The 22,412-nt window shown below is 30.5% G+C and overlaps 3 protein-coding genes across 19 annotated transcripts in view; 1 reads left to right on the forward strand and 2 right to left on the reverse strand.

Annotated features, from left to right (window-relative positions):
* Positions 1-248: 248 nt before the first annotated feature.
* LOC141456536 (uncharacterized) lies at positions 249-6,745 on the reverse strand. The gene is made up of 7 exons (XM_074132674.1): positions 6,497-6,745; positions 6,167-6,418; positions 4,924-5,051; positions 4,663-4,829; positions 4,122-4,198; positions 3,822-3,964; positions 249-2,101 (listed from the first exon to the last, which is right to left on the reverse strand). The coding sequence occupies exons 1-7, from the start codon at positions 6,599-6,601 to the stop codon at positions 2,020-2,022; spliced, it is 954 nt and encodes a 317-aa protein (XP_073988775.1). The 5' UTR covers positions 6,602-6,745; the 3' UTR covers positions 249-2,019.
* Positions 6,746-6,819: 74 nt separating this feature from the next.
* On the forward strand, positions 6,820-12,522 carry Dsk (Drosulfakinin). Of its 2 annotated transcripts, none has more exons than XM_074132677.1 (4): positions 6,820-6,960; positions 7,056-7,192; positions 8,269-8,933; positions 11,148-12,522. In XM_074132677.1, the coding sequence occupies exons 3-4, from the start codon at positions 8,276-8,278 to the stop codon at positions 11,432-11,434; spliced, it is 945 nt and encodes a 314-aa protein (XP_073988778.1). In that variant the 5' UTR covers positions 6,820-6,960; positions 7,056-7,192; positions 8,269-8,275; the 3' UTR covers positions 11,435-12,522. The 2 variants fall into 2 exon arrangements, with proteins under 2 accessions (XP_073988778.1, XP_073988777.1); XM_074132676.1 differs by having other exon boundaries at positions 6,830-6,970.
* by (focal adhesion protein tensin) overlaps positions 11,636-22,412 on the reverse strand; it is a 572,440-nt gene continuing 561,663 nt past the window's right edge. For 14 of the 16 annotated variants that reach the window (XM_074132635.1, XM_074132643.1, XM_074132642.1 and 11 more), the window contains 8 exons: positions 20,743-20,952; positions 18,652-18,833; positions 17,464-17,560; positions 16,335-16,527; positions 16,021-16,245; positions 15,788-15,931; positions 15,391-15,670; positions 11,636-13,200 (listed from right to left, as the gene is read on the reverse strand). In XM_074132635.1, coding sequence (XP_073988736.1) covers positions 13,044-13,200; positions 15,391-15,670; positions 15,788-15,931; positions 16,021-16,245; positions 16,335-16,527; positions 17,464-17,560; positions 18,652-18,833; positions 20,743-20,952 — 1,488 coding nt within the window. In that variant the 3' untranslated portion in view covers positions 11,636-13,043. The remainder of the gene's footprint in view (positions 13,201-15,390; positions 15,671-15,787; positions 15,932-16,020; positions 16,246-16,334; positions 16,528-17,463; positions 17,561-18,651; positions 18,834-20,742; positions 20,953-22,412) is intronic. The other 2 variants (XM_074132644.1, XM_074132647.1) reach the window with 1 other exon arrangement.

The raw sequence follows: 22,412 nt of genomic DNA on the forward strand, positions 1-22,412 counted from the left end.
ATGATATTTTTGTCTCCTCGTAAGCACTCCCTAAACTATGTAATGAAGGTTGCAATGTAAATATTTAATGTCTTAAATCAGTTAAATTTCTAATAGAGACTTATTTTTATGAAGTAAAGTTTTCTATCTTATGCTCAATCCTAATGAGTTAGCAAACCAAGAAATTTTCATTCGTCGTTTTCTTTCTATTTTTTAATAGGGCAGAAACATCGAATTTTCCGTGTTAAAATTAAAAAAATCTAAATAAATAGATTCCTTATAAATGGATAAGTTTTTTATTGTATTTACATATAAAGAGAGAAGTATCTTTTGCTCTGTACACATTTGGCAGTTTAAACATCTTTTTTTTTTTCCTTGATTAGTTTTAAACCAAATAGTTTATAATATAAAATAAGTGGCATCATTAATTCGCTCTTATATTTCTTTTTATAAAAATTATTGCTGTTTAACTTTTGCATAATACCGACTTGTAAACCTAACTTAAAAATTACAACATAAAACTGACCAAAAATATTTTTTTTTAACAAGTATCATTACAATTAAAAAAAAAACACATGAAATCATCCTATATTATTCTCTTCTTTATATCAGTGGTATTTGAAGACGAAAATTAGGAATAGAAATAAAAAAATTGTTGAATAAAATGAAAAAAATTATTGTAGTCTATCAAAAATATTACAAAGCGTTATCTTTCTGCAATAACAACTTCCTTAATATGAAGATAAGTATGAATCATTAAATTAAAAAAGGCTTTCTTAAATTGAAAATTATTTCATGCCTCCATGAACTCTTTAATGCTTTATTCAATTTATTTATTTTGTTATTTAACTTTTTCAAAATTTAATATGTATAATTAAGAAAGTTTATTGTCTGTTGGCAATTACTTGTGATTTTAGATTTGTGTTTTATCTGATTATTTATTCTCCTTATGTATGATGTGCTGGAATCCAAAGAATGGGATAATTACTTATTAAGCATGGTACGGATAAGTTGCAGATTATTTTAACCGCACGACCAGACCATTACGACATTGAAATACGTGAAATAACCAGTGAAGGGACCAGAACGATTGGTGAGAAGAAGTTAATTTAGTGGGTTGTTCGGGGTTGGTAAATGGAGTTCGCTCGTTATTATTAATTAACTTATCCTTAGATACATTATTAATATTGAAGCAGCCATAAGTATTGAGGATTTGACAGCATTACGATCAGTGATATCGGTAGAAACCTAATTTTTGGAAAATAAGTTTGATTCGTACTTAGAAAATGAAGAGAATATTCTTTCTTCCTATTAATGAAGTAAATAAAGGTCTTTTAAAATTTTACTTCAAAAAACAAGCACTGGTTACTGCGTAAAAACGCACAGAAAAAAAGATTTATTTGACCAATTATCGGGGGTGATTATTTACCCTCTGGTTCCACACTTGGGGAAAGCAGAAGGGATTAAAAAAACCACTTGCAATTTACGCTGTCAACCTATAAAGAATTACTTAGTGAAGGTTAGAAAGTAAGGCAAATGGCTCATAGTAGGCACCATCTGTTCCTTATGAACTTTAGGAAGGCCAATAAAAACTAGACATAAACTACTTCCAAGATGGATGTTATTTGTTAATATGGTACAATTTTATCTGAACATAGGCTGAAATTTAAATCGTCGAAGCTTCCATTAAAATTGTATTAACAGAGAGAAATTTTTGTCTACTAATTTAAGAAACTACTTACGAATTCAAGAACCATTCTCACCAATCAAAGAAGTACATCTCTGAACTTTTTGTTTTTATTATAATAATTATCATCAAATAAGCGTGTCTATGAAACAATGCGTGTCAACAAAACAAGTGGGTGCAGCAATTCTTTTGGTTTTCCAGGAGACTTAAAAACAAGACACACTACACAGTAGTGTGTTATTCAGAAAAACAAAATCTTAACACACAAAAAACTTATGAGAACAGTATAATACATCGGAGTTGACTCACTCGGTACAAAAATGTGGAAAATAATCGTTCATAAATGCAAGAAATTATTCAAAATCACACTGTTTAGAACTTTCCATTTTCATTACTTTCTTACACTTCATTTCTTCTAGTTCACTCTCTAAAGATCTGCAAACAAAGTTCATAATTAGTATTTAAATATAATTATTCCTACTTTGAACAATAAATGTTTAACAACCCTGGAGCTTGTGAATACTGAGACATAAACTTATGTAAGTACGTGAAAAAAAGAAAAGCGCTTCAAAATGAAAAAAATATGGAGAAGCTAGAAGTTTAAAGTTGACTGTTTTTTACAACAATAAAATAACCAACACGAATAAAGAAAATGAGGAAAATGATGTCTTCTGAGAACCGATGTGGAGTATTTAGAAGAAATCTTGAACTGATGGTATGTGAGTAGGGTTAGAAACAGAAGTGTGTATATAAGTTTGCTCATGAGTTACTGGAATTGTAAGATAAAACGATTAATAATTAAAATAACGTTAGGACTGTAGTTACAATAGGAGGGTAGATAAAGCGATGAACCTTCTAAGAAAATTCTTTTCAAACACTCCTAAATAATGGAATAAAAAAAAATATTGTAATGATCACACTCTAAAATCTATTTTTCATCATAAATAGGCCGCCTAAATATGAAAATAATCTAGTATGAACATACAGACTTGCTCTTATAATAAGGTATTTTTCCTTCAACTTATTTGTATTAAATTAATATTATTTTCAATACAGGTTCATCCTAAAATCGCTAAACGTCTCTTTACAATTTTTATAAATGGATAAATCAGGTTGAAGAATTTTCTAAAAATTTGAAACTTACCAAATCACAAAATACGTAAACTTAAGTGGCACTTTGGAAAGATATGTCACCGCACCTCAAGAAGTGACCTTAATGGAGTTTCCTTACGAAAATGTTTCAAATAATAGTTTTAGATCTACATCTATGCAATGAATTTACCAAGTTCATAGAAAATCGATGAAGAACTTTTAATTGTCGGAAAGATATGAAAAAATCCATTTCAATATTTTAAGTAGAATTCCCAATTTGAAATAAAATAATAATTGCTACAACAGTCGTCTTACGATTTTTCGATTACAAACATCACCTGTCTGCTTTTAAAACCAATTTTTCCAACTCAGTCACACAAGGGATGTCAAAACATGTATTAAAGATGAAAATTTGACTGTTTGCATTACTTCCTATAAAAAAAAAGTAAAAATAAAATTAAAAAACCTGCCGAAAAATAATTTTCTCTCTCCCTCCCTCCTCGTGTATGCAATTAAGTTATTTCACAATTGCAATAAGAACTACAAATACTGAATTTAACTAAACAAGTTCAGTAATTAAAACCACAGACAGGCATGGCAGGTAGTAAAAGTAACACTACCTACATATATGTAACTTCGCCACCGTCAAATTCGTACGTTTTAAATAGATACATATTTTCCTTTTCTATTTCTAAGATTGTTCTGAAAGCTGCTCGATTGGTTTTATTACGTGAATACCCTCTTCCCGTTTGCGAAACGCTTCGTCACAAACTTGTGAGAGAAGTTTGACCCCTGTAGAGGTTATACTTTGTTGTGGTTACAATCAGATGACTGTAATGGCGTCTAAAGCTGCCTTCTTGATGGGTTGCCCCACGTATACTTAATAACGTACAAAAGATTTAACTCATTAGAAGCTTCTGATGAAGTACGCCAATCTTACTCGAAAAGAAGAGCACACATTAAAAACTTTAAAAATTAAGACTTTCTATTGAGCTTAGTATCATTCAGGAAATTAAAAAATATTTAAACAAAATCCTACAGTTACATAAAAATGTTTAGATACTTTATTTTTTCATCCTTGGCACTCTCAGATATCTGCAATTGTGAGATTGTTGCTAAAGATGCGCTCAAAGAATTCTGCAAACGGACTATCTCCTTTTCTTGTTCCTGAGTTTTTGCTTCCATTTGCTGTTGGGCGTTTCCCCACTTAAAATTTTAAAATAAAAATTTAAAATTATAAAAGAATGTGACATTTAACATTTGTATCAATATTTAAAAAATATATATTTATAATATCTAAGTATCTATTTCACACTGTCAACTATATTAGAGAAATAAACAAATAAAAGAAAGGAAAAACAACCTCTTCAAGGTAAAATACAGTACTATCTTTCAACTCAGTTGTTTCCTTGGCTTCCCGCATACATCGTTCCAGTTCACCTAGAAAAATAAAATACTTTTACGTACTTTCTGTATAGTTGAATGAACAAATTTTTGGCTACGTATAACTTCGCACTTGTAAATAAATTATATTTTTGCTCTTTATCAAAAGAAAAGTAACTTTTAAAAGTAGCTTCAAGTAATAAATAACTGCTCTTACTAATGTTTCCTACAAAATTTTACTATTCATCACAATTACAACAACAATACCCAATGGACTAGTTTTTTGGAATTGCTGCCTTCTATCCAGAATAAGAGCGCACTATCCAGGGCATAAACCGGTCTTATCACCCAAGAGAGGAAAATATACTCAGACCCTGGATCCATGGCCCTAGCGCCCATTAGTAATTTATATTTTATGCTCACAAATAAGTATTAGCAGGTTATTTGAACACTACTTACTTTATATTGTCAAACTATATCCCGGCTGACCAAGGATTTATAAATTATAATTATAAACGTACTAGAAAGTGACAGAACTTTATCCTGCAGTTTGTTTTTATCTGCAAGAGCTTCCTTTAGATTGTGTTTTTCGTGTGATAATTGAAATATTGCTTTTCTACTAACTTCTATAGCACTACAAGACATTTCTTTCAGTTTAGCGTGAGTCTGTTCTAATGCTTTAATTTGGCTGAAAAAGTTAAAAAAAATGTCAGAAAATTATGATAGTCAAATTTAAGCTTATTTTATTATTATAATTTTTTTAAATCTTGTAAGATATTTACCTTTGAAGTGTGTCAAAATATGTTCTCCATTGTGTTTCTTTAATTTTGCAAGTTTCTTGTAAATGTTGATGACTTTTTACCTTCTCATCAGCTTGGTCTAGTTGGCGTTGGAGATCACTATTTTCTAGCTGATGGTATTTTCATTTAACGTTGTGTTTCAAATTTATTTCATTATTAATATAATAATTAAAGGAGCAAATAGTAATTATAAAGTTCCAAAATAAGGTAGGTGCCCGCAGGATTCGAACTAGGGATCTCCTACATACAAATCCACGCTTCATAGCCACACCACTAACATCCACACCATTATCTCAAGATGGCTAACTATTAAATGATTTGTGTGTACGCGCCTAAAGTGACTATTCAGTAGGAAGAAGAAGGCACGGTAGGCTTTGGCTTAATGGAAGCAGGATCGAAATGGATACATTAAAATAGCTAGATAAGAATGTCCGAAATTACCTGAAAACGAGTAAAGCTAAGAAGAAAAGAATTAATTTCTTTTTCTTTCCTTGTCACTTCTATGCGTCACTAAAAGCTGTCTGATTAGATCCATTTTAATGGGACCTACTCCTGACAACTAATCCCACTAATGATTCTTCATTTCCCTGGCCTATTCTTTTGATGCGCTCTTTCACAAGACACGAAACTTGCTTAAGCTTACTGAGCAAAAAGTAAAAAGATAAGGAAAACATTTGTCTTGTGCTTTAAATTTATCAATCATAATTTCAATCTTCCTGCATTCAATAATGTTCCTCCGTGCGGTTTTTTTGGTCACCGACAACCCTATCCATAAGCAGTGAGTTATAAGAGGTTAGGGACCAACAAATCTAAGGGGACCTTTTTTCTTCTTGATTCGAACTCTGGCCCTCTACCTCAATATTACCTCCTTAACCTATTTCCCATTGGGTTATTTATTTTGAACATCTCTATTTTCATTCCTATTCCGATTTTCACCCAATGGTGGCTTATATCATTGGAAAGGTCTCCAATCTTACCTGTCATCCAAGCTAAGTTTTTCCCTACTATTTAAAATTTGAAATTTTAAGTTGCTGATCTTGTAATTATCAAGTTATGTACAACTTTTGATTTAACTGTTAAATAACCCCTTATAAAAATTATTTATTAAGCATGTTTTTTTTACTATGTATTAACATAACGTCATTATCACTATTAAAAGAATGTTTATACTTGGAAATTGAAGCAAAAATATTTAAATAATTTTATTAAAAGACATTTTTAGTACCTGCAGATTCCTGATTTGCTCTTGTAAAAAGTTTCTATCTTTAACCGTTGCCTCTAGTTGCACACTTTGTCTAGCTAAAACTTCCCTATTGTTTGCTCTCTCGGATTCTCCATGCCTTGCAGCTTTAATTGCAACATCTAATTGTATTCTTATTTCCTCGCATTCTCTTGTAGCTTTTTCTAAAGATAATTCCAGATTGTGTTTTTCAAGAAATTCTTGGTGCAGTTTCGTTCGAACTTCAGACAGTGTATTCTTCAAGTTATAAAATATTTTATTAAAAGTTATAATTTATAATGTTTTCAATTTGCAATAAACAAAATATTTCCTGACCCTTTTGATTTGTAATTCATAGATTTTTTCCTTTATTTTCGCCTCAAATGTTGCCACATTAGGATCTTCTGACATGCAAGAAAATTCCAGCTTTTGTTCGCCCATATTAATTAAGGTTATTTTCTATTCTATTAGAACTTACTATTAACGATAATTGCCAGAATGTTAAAAAAACTTTGAGATTATTACTTATTACGGCAATAACCTCTTCCTACTTATGGGACAATCACTGTTTACTCATACTTATTATCAAAAATTTGCAGTAATGTCAACCTCATTAAAAAAATCACTTTAACCTTAACATGGCAAATCACCATAACTTGAAAATATTATAAGCTAGCAGTATTATATAATTTTTTTTTTGTTAAAACCTAATTAGAAAACAATGTTCTTCTAGAAAAAATTATCCTCTATTAAAATATACAAATGTTTACAAAGAACCTGGAGCGTACATAGAGATAGGTGTATGTGCATGTTCGTGAGAGAGAGCAATTTAACATTTTTAAATTGAATTTAATATAACAGTACCAGAAATCAATAATTCAAAAATGCATTTTAGAAGACTCTAAGTCTGTAGAAGCAGTAGTAGTAGTAGAAAAGAAACTTGCAGAGCTAACGATGATGAGGTCAAGATTACTAAGAAAACAAAAAATTGTGAAACAATAAAGTTAAGGAGTACGTAATAACTCTAAGAAAGTAAGTAATATGTAAATATCTTCTAGCTTCAGCTACCAATGAAGGAGTTTTCTTCCTAACCAAATATTGGATAAAATAATGCTTATTTGTCTAAAACATACATCTAACTGATCAAAAAATTTAAACTCCCACAAAATTTAGATTTATAAAATTGCACTGATCCAAAACTGCAACGAATTACAAAAATTACTGAAAAAAATTTTGTGTATTAAGTGAACTGCCCTAAATATAGTGAAAATAATCAGTGACATACAGTTGATGAGAACGGACAAATACTAAAATGTCACGGTTTACACAAGACTCTAGAACCAGATGTAAGACTAACCTGGGGACTCCACATAATTTAATCTAATTGTTAGGACCGAAATCTTTTACCACCACCTTCTAATGAATCGAGAACACTACTGAAACGCAAAGCTCCAGACTTCCCTAAAGACAGTAAATAACTTTGGTGGCCCCTCATGAAATAGGCCTAATAAGATCATAATGAATAAGTTGCAAGACCATCTAAAACGAAGTAATCAGGATAATAATTTTGGGAACGCCTACCTTTGTTGTGCGAAATGAACAAATCCATAGGGAGCTAAAAGAATCCATGTATAAAACAACGCACCCATTTCATAGGTATCCTACGTATGGCCTACCGATTGTGAAATAAAACAGACTAACTACTATGTAAATTATCCCTGGACTTCACTACAAAACTTAACATTTACGCATAATAGTTTTTTAGTAATTTGGATAACTAGTATTTGTGAGTTCAGAAATAGACTGGGAATAGCTGATCATTAATATTAATTAATTACTATAAAATTTGATCGACTTGAAACAAAATTTTGCAGTTAAAGTAGGTAATTAAAAAAATAAATAAATAAACATGTTGCTGATAGCACAAATCTTTAAATTTGCTTGATGTTTCATCAGTAAACAAAATTATGATTTCAATTACATTTTTAACCAAATTGAAATAAACTAACTCCAGTGAAATACTTGATATGCGGATGAAAAGTGGGATTTTGTTATTTTCACTTCAAATGCATTAAGAATAATGGGATTTTCTTCTTTTTTTTTTAAAGAAGCCGTATGCAGACAGGCATATCAAGGGTTTCCGGTATACTATGGTTTTATTTGATACTAGTGTTGTACGAGAGTTTGCCAAATAAGGTTTTTTTTTCTAACATTCATTTTGGTCTAAAAATGCTATCAAAACGATACATAGAAGATAAACCGGCAGAAAGAAGGTGGTTGAGCAGTTTGGACAGGTGGTTAAAAAAAGTACACGGTTACAGAGTACTTTCCACAGGACCACTTACTCCTCCTCCACAAGGACGTCAAAGACTAAGAACCTCCAGTAATGAGAACTATCCAAAACAAAACAATACTACGCTAACACGTTGTAGCAGTGCGAGGCCAGTGATAATTGTTGAGCGTGTAAATCGGCAAAATCAAAATGAATTTCAAGTTGAACAACAACTTCAGCCGGTAATCAATTTAAATGATCACTTTATAGAAGTTTATTACTGCACAAAAACAAGTCATAATTATCCCGGGCAGCTTGAAAGATATTCCAGGACTAATATAAATAAAATGTGTTACTGTTGTGATCAGTGTACAGCTTGTAAAAAAGAGAGGAATCTAAGAGCATCCGGTGGATTAGTTGGTGTAAGATATAACAGACATCGCCCTTTGAATCAGACCAATTCCAATAAAAGTTTTGCCCAAGAGAATGTGACACTTAATAGTAAGTTAAAAATATCAAAATTAGAATCTTACCAGTCACTCAGTACTTTGTGAGTCATAAAGATGTTTTAGAAAAAACTAGAATTTCCTGTTAAACGATCTGATCGTTAACAAAAAATAAAGTAACTATAAATTATTATTAAAAGGAATATCATAATTCTGCATATTTAAATTTATAAAAAAAAATATTAGGTAATTTCAGCACCATAAGGTGTATTAAATGAAGTATGCGTACTTTTGTGTAATTCATTATTAAAAAATTTAATTAGTAAAAGTTGTATTTCTGTTAAATAAGAAACACTAACGTCAATTTCCAGTCTAATAATAACATAATGGGCAACTCTTGGTAATTTTCTTATTTTTTATCTTCTGTTTTCTTTTAAAGCAATATTTTGTTTCGAAGAAAATGTTCAATGAATACTCAAACCACAAAAACAGTAAAAATTATGTAAATTCAATCAACTTTGAATGACAGGCACCTCTATTGAAATAATTTGATAAGAGAATCTTTCATCATGGCAGAGTTCTTTGGAAAGGGCAACTCCCGAGGGATAGGTGATGTTAATAACTTTTTTGTACCTCCTTTCTGTTTTGTTTTTTTGCCCTAAATTATATCGAGTAAGTATAAAAGGAAATGTGGACTTGTTTTCTAGCTTCAGTCTCCCCAGGACCTCCTGAAAACTAAAGGAGAGAGCTTATAATTTGGTAATATTTCTACTAAATATATTTACAATTTCAGTTTTATATTTTAATAAATATTTAACTAAATGTTTACTATTTAAAAATTATCTTAACTATGCTACTGCTTGACTCCAGCTTTTTATTTTACAATTAATCTGACTTAATGCTTTATGTAAAACAGTATCTTTCAAATTTGAAAACGTATACATTTAAAAATTCAAGGAACCAGTAATTTTCTGTGTACTTCGTTGTATTTTTTTTATTTAGAAATTGCCATAGAGATATAAAATATTTCAATTTAATCAGTATAATATACTTAAAATGAATTGCTATAGGTAAAATATAATTTTGTGCTCAAAACTGATAAATTTCAAGAAATTTGTTGTGTTGAGTGAGTCCATCAAGTTGGGCGAACATTTCTCTCCCGACAATGTAACTTACCTTTTATACTTTTGATTTTTTTCAATCTCCAGGAGTCTGATTTGCAAATAATAAATTTGACTCTAAGCAAACGCTAGAAGCTTTAAAATTGGGAAGTTAGCTACTATAGAACTTAATAATTGGTCAGACGTGCTGATTTATAATCAAAAACCAATCTATAAACTTAATAATTGGTCAGACGTGATGATTTATAAAAATAAAAAAACTGATCAGCTAAAATGGGAAGGAAACAGCAAAGTAAATGATGAATTTAACGTTAAAGGAAAAGTTACTACGTGACTTGGAAAGCCTGGCATTCAAGTATGGTCTCAGAAAAATTTCTTCAGTGATGAGGGGTAGGCTAAAAATTTAGTGTTTGCGAATAGTGGATTTACTTTGAGGAGTATTAAAAATGATGACTTACCAGTTTATACTTCCAAGCTTAGTCCGCCTCTGTTAACAATTTTTCTTTTGCACCAAAAAGAATTCAACACAATCACTTTTTCTTTAGTTAAGGTTTTACATTGCAAAATAAATAGTCGGATCGGCAGAATAGGAGTAATCCAAAGGAGCGATATCTGGGATGTTTGCAGGGTTAAGAATTTCAAATTCCGTACATTAATTTTGAAACATACGACTCGAAGAGCTGTTCATGCAATATCTTACAGTAGATCTTAAAAAATCTTAGTTTTTAAACAATGGACCTCTCTTCCAAGGGGCATTATCAAAAGATCCCCAATCATAAAATAGACTACCGCTTCATCTTTAAGTCCATCCGTTGAACAACTAAAATAAGTTTAGGGTTAAACCCCAAACCATTCATAGTTAACCATTCCTCCCTAGAAAGTACTGGAAGAAATGCGTCAAAGTTAAATCAATGTTTTGAGATTTACAGATAATCATATGAATTACTTAAAAAGAATAATAAAAACTTAAGTTTGTTACTTAGAAGCTGGGTGCTCTTTGCACGTATTATGGAATCCCTTCACCAACCAACCGCTTTAACAGTGCCTGTATTTATTTTTGTACATACAATAATAATAATATATATTTTGTATATACATGTAATATATCTGAAGTAATATTTAAAAAAAATAATACTTTTTTATTTTAGAGATAATAATGGGTAGCAGCTTCCTAATCACATTACTGTTAGCAATTGGGGTCTATATGTTTATTGAGAACAGTCACTTCATGTGTTTGGCTGAGCCAGCTGAAAGGAGATCATTGATCCGAATCAGACCAGAACCAGCATTGTTTGCAGCAGAAGATGATCCATTAGATATTGTAGACAAAAGACAATTTAACGAATATGGCCACATGAGGTTCGGCAAAAGAGGTGGTTCTGATGAAAAATTTGATGATTATGGATACATGAGATTTGGAAGGTCCAGACCATAGCCAATTCTTTACCTAATTAATAATTTATATGTATAGATAACTTTGTATTATTTATTAATTTATTTACAATTTGTTAATTTTACAATCTGATGAAACTTTTTTTATTTTTTTGAAAATAAATTAGAGGAATTATAAGTGGAGTGTATGCTTATTTCTTGTATCTTTATCCAATTAATCCCTATTTTTTTGTTTTTTAAATTATTTTTTAATTATTTACTCTACATTATTTATTATATATAATTTCATTGATATATTTCTCTAAAACTATATAATATGCCTCCCGTTAATTGATTATTCTGAGCAATATTTTTTTAAAATTTATTTAGAAGTGAAAATTGGTCGACCCAATTTCGAAAATTGTTACGTTATTAATTGAAACAGATTCCAAGGATTTTTTTTTTTTTTTGACAACTATCATAGTTAATAGTGTAGCTTAATTAAATCTAGATATATTGACCTTGTGATGTTGTTGTTTTAGACATCAATTTCTATTTAACATAATTTTAAAATAAGATATGGTGATATTAAAACGAAAAAAAGATTATCTGAGACTCGAATATGTACACAAAACCCAAATTATAAAGTGTAATAAAGTTATTATTAATCCTGCATTCTTTTTTTATTTTTTTTCTATAAATAAACAAAATAAATATACTTATTTGTGACCCATTATTATTATCCAGTAATTTATTTAAATAATTAGTATCTATGATACATTTCATATAATTTATTTTTTGAAAAAAATAATATATATATATATATATTCAGATTCAATATTAACTAATTACAAAAAAACAAAAAAAAATCAAAGCGTTAGTACACAAAATTTTAATATATTACAATGCGTGATAAGTTTTGTGTTTTAACGAACTAAAATAAAGTGAATCCTTAATTTATTTCTATTTTTTAATTTAAACTACAACAGAAAATTATACTTTCAATAGCCGATGTTTACTATTACTAACGTTTCAATTATTTCCCGACCAAGGCACCTTTACTCTACATTTAGAGCCCACAGAACGATATGCACCTTTTTTTCTACATCATTCTACTTGCACATCTCTTTTTTTTTTTTTTTTAAATAAAAATTAATGATGAAAGCAATTATCTTTTGGTTAATATTAAAAAAAAAAAAGTTGCTAAAAAATAAAATTGACACGAGAAACGCTAAATAGAAACAAGAAAAATCTAACACTCACAATTTTTGTTTGCAGAACAAACTCATTTCAGTTGTTACATACACATACGTTTTTACGTTCACTACAATTTTTGTTTGTTTGTTTGTTTATATAATGAATTTCAAAATGCAATTGTTACACAAATAAAATAAACATAATTATTTGTCAGCACAGCAAATCAAGTGTAAAGGTAACGTTACTTAGTTTTTTTTTGTAAGTTTTGTCGGTTTGTTTTTTTCAATTCAGAGCTACAGTAATAGTCGATATTCTAAGCGTATTTATTATATTAATTTAATCTTACATTTTTAACTGAATTTGTTTGTTTAGAGCATTATTAACGTTAATAACTTTACAATGATTTTTTAACTATATATAAAATATATAGTTAAATGTTATTTAGATAAAATTAAAATAATAAAGGTAGAAAATTATTAAACAATATGGGATTTTGTCCCACCGTTCATCATTACTTTAGCCACAAAGTTAACAATGGCGTTAGCTGGTTGTTCAGGTTCAAGTTCTGCAAATATATGGCACTGATTGTCAGCTTTGCTTCCAGATTTTCGTGCAACAAAACCAAAACACCGCCTGAAAATTGTATATATATATATAAATAAAACAAAAAAGTTACATGAAGTTTGCCGAATAAAAATAACTTTATCTTTTTCAGATATATCTATAGATTTTGCTTAGTGCATAGCTAATTCCATTTATAGCTATTGAATTCTATATATACACAGCACTATATATATATTATTACTTCTCTAAAAGACAGGAGAATATATACTATTTGAAAAACAAGTTCCAAAGCCAAAATACTTCAAACGAATTAAATCATTTGATTCCAGTGGAGGAACTGGAGATTATTAGGGTGATGCTGCCCACTGAAGAAAAAATATTGACATGAGAAACACTAAATAGAAACAAGATAAATTTAAAACTCACAAATTTGTTTGCAGAACAAACTTCTTATTTCAGTTGCCACTGAAACACAATATGCAGAACACAAACAATAGTGCTATCACATACCTTGAGAGAACCTCTACTGAAAAATTGAACAGGCAAAATATTCGTTCCACTAACATAAGGATTTCTAAAAGAACTTTAGAAAAACATTTACATTAAAAAGAAAAGGAATAAAGAAATGCCTATTCGTTCAAGTCGAATATTGTGATAAATAGTCGATAAAGCCAGAAAATTAAGAAATGTGCACATGGTTACCTTTTTTTTTTAAATATAAGGCGCATCAACATCTGATCATAAAATTCATTTGAACATTATAACATTAAGTGGAATTGATTAACTACATTTAATGTGAGCTTGCCTATTACATTACGTCTTCTATTTTAACTACCTTATTTATTTCTGTAATCCGGGACTCTTTCTTTCCTTTTAAAGTTTAGATTGGTGCTCAAGACAATACAAACTACAAAAATAGCACTTTAGAGAGGAGCCCTCTCCTTGAAGTGCTCTTAATAGAATTTTTTCGAAATAGAAGATCTACATCGACTATTGATTCCCCAGGTTCCAATAGTCGGAGTTGTTACCATGAAAACCTTAAAAAATAAACAAATGATTAATAATTTATAGTTGATAGATTTTGACCAAACTTTATTGTTGCATCTTCTGGTTATACCTAAGCGAAAAAGTCATACTTTAACTTTCTGCGACTTTCTGCAAGCACAGACCAATTGACTCTCTTTTCTATTGTTAAGTGCTGAGCATTTTTACTCGTTTAAGGCTAGGTTTGGTCGCCATGTATTAAGAACTTTTTTACAAATAGCAGCTTTGAGTGTAACATTATTTTGCTTCTAATGATGAACTTCCCACCAAAGCACATCTTCAGTCAAGAGACATCCATCTGATATTCTTAGTGGTAGGACCTATCCCTTTATGAAACATTCTTACTAAGTATTGAAGGTCCGAGTTTCATTTACCCAATTTACTTCCCTCTCTTACAGGAATATTTCTTTTTATTTCCCGTTGGTAATAAGACCCTGTTATATTAAAGCTACTAATAGTAATAGCATTTGGAATTATACTTAATGTGAGTAATTCGTGTTAAAAGTTTTTACATCTAACCAACATGAGTATTGACAAAAGAAACAGGTACCTACAAAAATTTCAATTTTCGAATCTAGTTTTTTACATAGTCATGTTTGTATTTTGAAGATTTTAACCATATGCAAAGGGAAGGAATTAGCCTAGTTTTAGCATACTGGATTCCCTTGTGGAGATCTTTCCTTTCCTTTGATTTTCTCTTCCTAGGAGCTTCAACAGCTAACTAACTGACCTGTGATGGACAGTAAAATATAAAATGAGAGAACACTCCGGAGGCCAACAGAGTTCTGGAAATAGCTCCAGTTACCAATGACCTCAGAAGTTGATGCGCCTTAAATTAAAAAAAAAAATTAATAAGTATGTGCACATTTCTGAATTTTCTTGCTTTATCAACTATATTTTCAACTGTACATCTCTTCCTTAGACATGCTACAAGTCGAGCTGGGAAGCACCAGACTTGATTTTATGTAAAATATAATACGCCCATTCGTACTGGTTGCCAACTGCTGTTGTAGCGAAAGTTTAATATATTTCTGAATAGCCAGGAAGTAAGGATCTATCTTGAACTGCTACAACATCCAAACTAAGTTTATAAAACTAAATAAGACTTGATCAAGAAAAACCATCCAGTTTTAGAAAAAATGATGTAGTTTTTGCAAAGTTTGATGATAAGCACAATAAAAATTAGAATTCAGTTATTAAAAAAATTCAACTAACAGAGAGGATAACGGCATGCCAGTGGTTTCGTTCCTTTGGCTCCACCTGTGATCATCAGGATCGAGACCGCAATATGATATTGTTGCTACTGGATAATGCCGCCTGAAAAACAACTGGCGCTTGTTGTCTGTCAAAGTGATGCCCTGCGAAGAAACCTTAAAATGAACAACTACAGCTGTTGGAAGCGGGCCAGAAAATAGTTGTGTAACAGCCCTCACAATCGCTTGTGGTCCAGTGAGTGATTCAGTCTCAACAGTCGTCAAATATAGCACATTGCAAGCTGAAATTAAATTACCAAAATCAAATTTGAACATTGTTAAGTTCTTTTTACAAAAAAATCTACCCGATATTCGTCAATATTAACTTAAACGATCGAAAATAATTATAAAAATATTACCAGCCCCTTGCGCAAGAAGTGATTGCGAGCTACTAACAGGTGATTGTTCTATTTGTCTTGAAGGATCTGCTTCCGGTAGGACTAGTTTACAGGGAAGAGCCAAGGGAGTGAGGGTATGCTGATAGACTAGAGCTGAAAGCGTGCCTGGAAAATGTAAAAAAAAATTGAAGTCTGCTATTCAGAAATTTTTGGTAATTAATTATTTCTCGTAAAAGATCAAATAATTTTCTTACTAAAGACTGGTTCGTTAGCACATCCCTTTAGTCGAACACCTTTGGACGTTGGTTCAATCAAGAAATGCCTTACTAGTTCATTGGCAGGATCACCTCCATTCGATGTTTTTCCTGTATTTGGAGGTGGAGTAGCTACTTTCAACGCCAGACCAAAAGCTCCAGGAAATGAATTAGAATCACGTACAACGAAAGTTCCTGGTGTTCTATCTCGTAGCATATTGATAGCTAATTTAGAAATTTAAAAATTATTTTATTCTTATAATTTTCTAGTATCTACACTGTGAATGTGTATAAATGATACAACATAGACGTACCTTCTTCCCTAGTGATGTTTGGTTTATACCAGAATTTCGAGGTATCTCTGACAAACTTTACATGCATTGGTGAAACATCTTGTGGTGGTTCCCCATTGGAGTGAATAGAAGATCTACGTGATGTTCCGTAGTACACGGTAGGCGATGGTGACGACTGACCACCATTTAATGTTCCATTTGTTAACACTGGACTCTGTAATTTATCAATAGTTTAATGTTAATAAAATGATATATTTTATAGGTAATCAAATTTTCTTTTATATTTATTTACGTTTTTTAACGGTTTAAAAATCCTTTTTTTACAATTAAATAAACTTAACATCAAAAAACAAACGTCTGCAGCGTCATACAATTAGGCATAAAATAACGAATAGACTAGAAAAAGATTGGAAACCAATAAAAGTTACAATACATTTGAAAGATACATTTTATAATAAAGACATGTACAAATATTAAAAATAAATAACTAAAATAAAAATATATGGAGCTAAAAAAAAATCGAATGCATAATAAGGGAGTAAAATACGTAATATATGTAAAATAATAGCTGGAAATATACAATTATGTAAAGAGTTGTAAGAAATAAAAGGTAAGTGAGGATTTATTAACTTATAATGCTGATTATGGAATGAAGTTATCGAAGGATAGAAGAGAATTTATAACTGCATTTTAAAATTGATTTCTGATTAAATAAATCTCAATTCGAAACAAGTTCGAAATCTCAAACTAGCAGCCTTAGGGGACTAGGTAATAGGGAATTTATGAGTATTTTTCCTAAAAAAATCATGTAATCAATGAATTGCCTTTGTTTTTTATGAGAACATTTAACAGTTCAGAACTGAATAATGGCCATAGATTACATTTTTTATATTATTAATAACTCAAACTGATTTATTACAGTAAGAGCGGTGTAATCTAATTGCTCTCTTAAAAAAAGTATGTATAATATTTTCAGAACTGTATGGTTGGAATCTAGGTAACCATACAGGGCAACAAAACTCAAGGGCTTCCACTAGAGCACAAAACATAAGATTCGAGAGAGTGTACTTCACAGAATGATGAAAAATGAATCTTAGTATTCTAATAGCATGAGCTGAAAAATGATTTTTATTTAAATAAAAATAAATACCTTAGGGCTGTACTGGTTATCAGAACTTTCGTAACCTCGTGAACTGATCGTTGAATATTCTCGTTGCAGGGTCTCCCCCAAAGGTGACCACTCTTTTCTGAAAAAAAAAGAAGAAATTTGACGTAAGAATAGTCTGTAATTAAGAGAAACTTTATTATGGTTGTGTAATCTTACAAATTTTTAGTATACAACAAAAGGATTGAAAATCCTGTTGACACGAGACGAATTGGTGCCAACGAGAAGGAAGAAAACAATAGTCTCTTCTTTAGTAAGCTACTACCATAGTGATAATATAGAGTCCAGACTAATTCAATCTAAACTTATGCTAAATGCTAGAGTGATAAATTTCTTAAGTTTTTATGAATACCTTAGTTCACTCTAGCACACACTTCAATAACATTAATGCTTTTTTAAATATTTCTTCATATTAAATTTTCCTTAATTAATCAACTAACTAACAAATCTATACATTACTTGGGCTTTTGATTTATAGTCAAACAGGTCATCAATTTTTACCCTAATCACTACCTGATTCCCTTGAAATGCTAAGAATATAAAATATCCTCTCTTTTCCTTTGCTACCAACATAAGTATGATAGGCAGCGTCTGCTAAAAAGAGATACATCGCACCTAATTCGTCTGGTAGAACTATGCTCTGTATATCATTAATAAACACTGAAGAAAAGTTGGGATAAGATCTTCTATGACTTCAAATAAGGACCTTGGCCATCTCAAATATTCTCTTCCATTCTTCTCTCACTGACGCTCTTCTTTCCTCTCTAACTCCTTTTCCAGTGGCTTAATAGACTTTTCTTGAGGCTCTTTATATGCTGCCAGTAACAATATTTTTTTGCGGAACACAAGAAGGAGATTCACGAAACACTACACTAAGGAGTAAGTTTAAGCTTATGACTGGCAATAAAAAAATCGAACTGCTTTACTCCTCTCTTGAGTTTACGATTAGTAAATATCTTCTAAAAAAAAATGACCTTGAGACTAACAAAAATAAGTAAAACAAAATGCGATCACTCGAAGTGAGACTGCTTGCAAAATGACAGCAATAAAGATCATGTTAGGTACTAATGTTCGCTTTCAACTTTGCCGACCACTTTACAAGAGGTAGCGCTTTAACGGAATGGAATATCAATAAATTACAAAATAAAGAGAAAGAAGTCATTATTTCTTTACCTGATTGCGGTGGGACTTTTCGGAGGAAGACCTGCGATATCGAAATGTGATTGTGATCCATTGCTATATGGTGTCCTAGGATGAACTGGAAATGCAGGAGTCTGGGGTCGGGGACTGTTGGCAGGACTTCCTGTTCCATCACTTGTTGAAGTTGTTCTCCAAGAATAACCTTCATCCCGTAGCTAATATTAACAAAACGAATAATATATTTTGGATTGTTTTCTAAATTTGCAGACATTCAAAATTCTTTTAACACATTTAAAAAAATAAAAATAAAATATTAATCAGGGTATTAACTTTTTCTTTCTATAAAGAACGATGAATTTGATTTCGTATTGGTGAAAATTAACAAAAAACATACTGTATAAACTTCATATTGTAACTCTAAAAATACTCTCCTAACAAAATAATCTATCAACATTCTATTTTAAGAAAATAAATAATTCTAGCACATTTATTTACAGATTTCTTAATAAGAGCACATAAAAAATCATGCCTTTAGGGGAAAAATAAAACACAAAAATTGGTATTTCTTTAAAATCATATACAGATTCAAAAGATATCTTCACACATTAAAACTAATTTAAGGTGAACTATTTTAAAAAAAATATATAAATAAAAAAATTGTGAAAAACTGTTAGTCTGCAGCATCCAAACTCAGCTCTGTTGTGTTAATACATAAAAGAAACAACCTTCATGCCATTCTCAGAGTTAAGAGGAAATTGGCAAATTGAAGTCAAGTTACAACGAAATGTAGCAGATGTTCTTTTTCTATTTTGTTAATGAATTAAGTATCTTTTTTATTTAAAAATAAGTATTTCTTAAATTCAAACGCACTTAATGCAAGAAACTTACCGAGTCTTAGATGGGAACAATTTGATTCTGTTGAATACAATTATTTACGAACGACATTAAAAGAACTGACAGTGATTGTTTTATACAACCGTGCTATATTATTGTTGATGATAAAATTTAAAATCTGCATTCTCGGCCAAGTTTTGAGTTTAAGCTCATGAGTATAAGTGTATTAATTGGCGATAGCTGGTGAAATAAGCGTTTTGTGAAAATTGCAAGTGTAGTATCAATGTGTCCGGGAAATCAATACAAACAAACAGAAAACATCAAACTTAAAAGTGAAGAAAAAAAATAAATAATAATAAACAGAAAAAACAGCCTCTTCAATAAGTTAACTATGAAATGATTCCTTATTCAAGAATCCGTGCATTTAATAATGAGGCCTGAAAGCGCAGAATCGTGCATCATGCAAATGTTGTTGCAAATTTTTATGGTAATTTCCAATTTTAAAAACATTAAAAATTATAATTAATAGGATTTTGGGTGATGTTTTAAAGTCTTCTTAACCTTACAGGAATTTTTTCCTTATATATCGTTACATAATTATATATTTTTTGGGAAATTGTGACTTTTCTTTGGAATGATTTGTCTTAGTTTTTATTCTAGACTAAGTGATAGAAAGCTTTACATGGTATCTGCTTACAATATGTTATTCAATTTTCCTAAGCATTCTTCGCTCTATCTTAACAGTTTTCTGATATCCATGATAGTCTTCTAAATTGAAGATTAAATTTCCATACATATGTTTAGAGTATCACTGTACAATAAGTTTTTTTTGGCGCATTGAGTCCCTAAGTCATTAGCGCCGAGAAAGAATAATGATTTCAAATTAAAAAAAGGTTAAAATTCTAGTTAAAGCCTTACAACAATTTGTTGAAACTGATACTTGCGACTGATTTACTTCAGTCCTAGCTAACTTTTGGGTTGGCGAATGTTGTGCATTTAATCCATCAGAAATTGTTGTTATATATGTTAATGATCTGGAAGACAAACTATTGACTCAGAAGTTTGTTTTTCATTTAATGGAGAAAACTTTCTTTCCAAATACGGAAAAGGTTAAATTAATTTCAAGAATTCTTATGTAGGGACAGAAGCTAACCAAATACAATTTGCTTTTTTTTTAAACCAAACTTAACAAATCAGAATTTATAAAAGATATTGTATTTTCAGAGTTGGATTTGGATGCGACAGTTGCTTAAAAATCCTTGCAGCAATTGTCTAGATTACTATGCTGACCTGCAAATCTGATGGCGGTGGAGGCCAAGCGCTGTTGCTGTTCTCATCGGAACTGTTGCTGGGCGATCTTGTAGCCGCTAGAGAAGCAATCAGAGAGCCGAGGGCATCATCCCCCTGGCTCTCACCACCAGAGTTCACAACCGGGCCGCCAGTGGCACCGTCCAACATTGAAAGTAGTCCAGAATCCTGGTCAGAGAGAGCCACAGGGCTCTGCCCCCTCACGATTAGTAATAAAAGCGCATACACAAATTACTGAGTAGAGTGCTTTTTCTTTTACCCAGTGCAAATATAATTTAACTAAACAACTAAAAAACATCTGCAACTCGATCTTTTTCTTTTTTATAAAACAAAAAAAGAAAAATCCTTAAAATGGATACAATTAAAAACAACAACTTTGTATGACCAATATGCATCAACATATTGTTGATAAGCCCTGAATATTTTTTTTGTACTATGATAAAAAGAAATTCTGTATTTAGAATGTCAACAACATTCGAGAGAAGTATATCATCAGAAAGTAAATCTACTATAACCATATAATGTTTATTAAAAACATTAATATATTTAATAAATGTGACTATACGTAAAGCAGATAATGCGGGCGGCATGGATAATAAATGAAGTTCACTACTTCTGAGTACGTACTCATGGTTATGTTTAGAAGCATGAAATACAAACCGTAATTGATACAAACGAATTAAAACTTTTTGTAAACATATGTTTTACATAAATCTGTGTGTTTAATCTTTTTGCTAGAAGGAATATTTTCGGTTTGATCTGGCTGAGCAGTAATAAAAAAAATATATATTGATATTTAAGAGGATAACGCAGCATAGTAAACTCTTATGAGGCAATTGTACAATGGTTAATAAAAAAACCAACCTGGTAACACATTATTTACAGTACCACATCTGTTTACTCGAGGAGAGCGATATAGGAGTAATAAGGACATCCTAAATCACATTTGTTTTGCTTACTTGATGATTAGTTTCTCTACTAACCTCTGTTACACTCATATAAATTGAACTCTAGGTAAACTGCTTTTATACTAAAATCTTTTTCTAGTTTTAGCTCATGTTTTACAACATAACCAATTATTTATTTTCTAATATATTAAAACACCTGCCTGCCTGCTTTAAAGTACCATAAATTCAGTTACATATACGTTGATAATTAAACTTCAAGATTAAAACTGTATCAAACATATTTATGTCTGACGTGAGGTTGTAAATTGCACGTAAATTATAATAAATATAAGAGTAATAAATAACAATTATTTTGTATCTAGAAATAAAATTCGTTAATAAATAAAGATTGATGTACATTGGTCAATGCTGCATGTGGATGTGAACCCATGGGTTGATTCAAAAACCCTTTCTAAGGCTCAATCCATATATTCTTGAACCTATCCTCAAGTCTTCAAGTATAATTTTTATATATTAATAAGCTCATGTAAGCACGAAACGTTTCTTTAAAAAAAAAAAAATGTATGGATTGAGCGAGAGAAGAAGGCCCTTTATTCAACCCTTTAGGACAATGTTGTTAATTATATAATAATAATAAAAAAAAGAGTTCAGTTACATTATTATTCATGCATATCGAGAAGCAGACATTAAAAACATCACAAAGTTAAAGTGCACACTGGGACTAAAAAAACAAAAAATAAAAAT

Source organism: Rhodnius prolixus, unplaced genomic scaffold (genome assembly GCF_049639745.1).
Source record: "Rhodnius prolixus isolate KJV_2025 unplaced genomic scaffold, Rpr scaffold_4, whole genome shotgun sequence".
Taxonomy (NCBI): Eukaryota; Metazoa; Arthropoda; class Insecta; order Hemiptera; family Reduviidae; genus Rhodnius; species Rhodnius prolixus.

What these genes read in the sequence shown, in the direction of transcription:
- Dsk (XM_074132677.1), top strand. Translation starts at nt 8,276, where the DNA reads ATGCAGACAGGCATATCAAGGGTTTCCGGTATACTATGGTTTTATTTG. An exon ending in AGAGAATGTGACACTTAATA is followed by an intron (nt 8,934 to 11,147) that starts GTAAGTTAAAAA and finishes TTTTTATTTTAG; the next exon opens with AGATAATAATGGGTAGCAGC.
- LOC141456536 (XM_074132674.1), bottom strand. Translation starts at nt 6,601, where the DNA reads ATGGGCGAACAAAAGCTGGAATTTTCTTGCATGTCAGAAGATCCTAAT. An exon ending in ATGAATTACAAATCAAAAGG is followed by an intron (nt 6,419 to 6,496) that starts GTCAGGAAATAT and finishes TATAACTTGAAG; the next exon opens with AATACACTGTCTGAAGTTCG. An exon ending in GCCAAGGATGAAAAAATAAA is followed by an intron (nt 2,102 to 3,821) that starts GTATCTAAACAT and finishes CTTTGTTTGCAG; the next exon opens with ATCTTTAGAGAGTGAACTAG.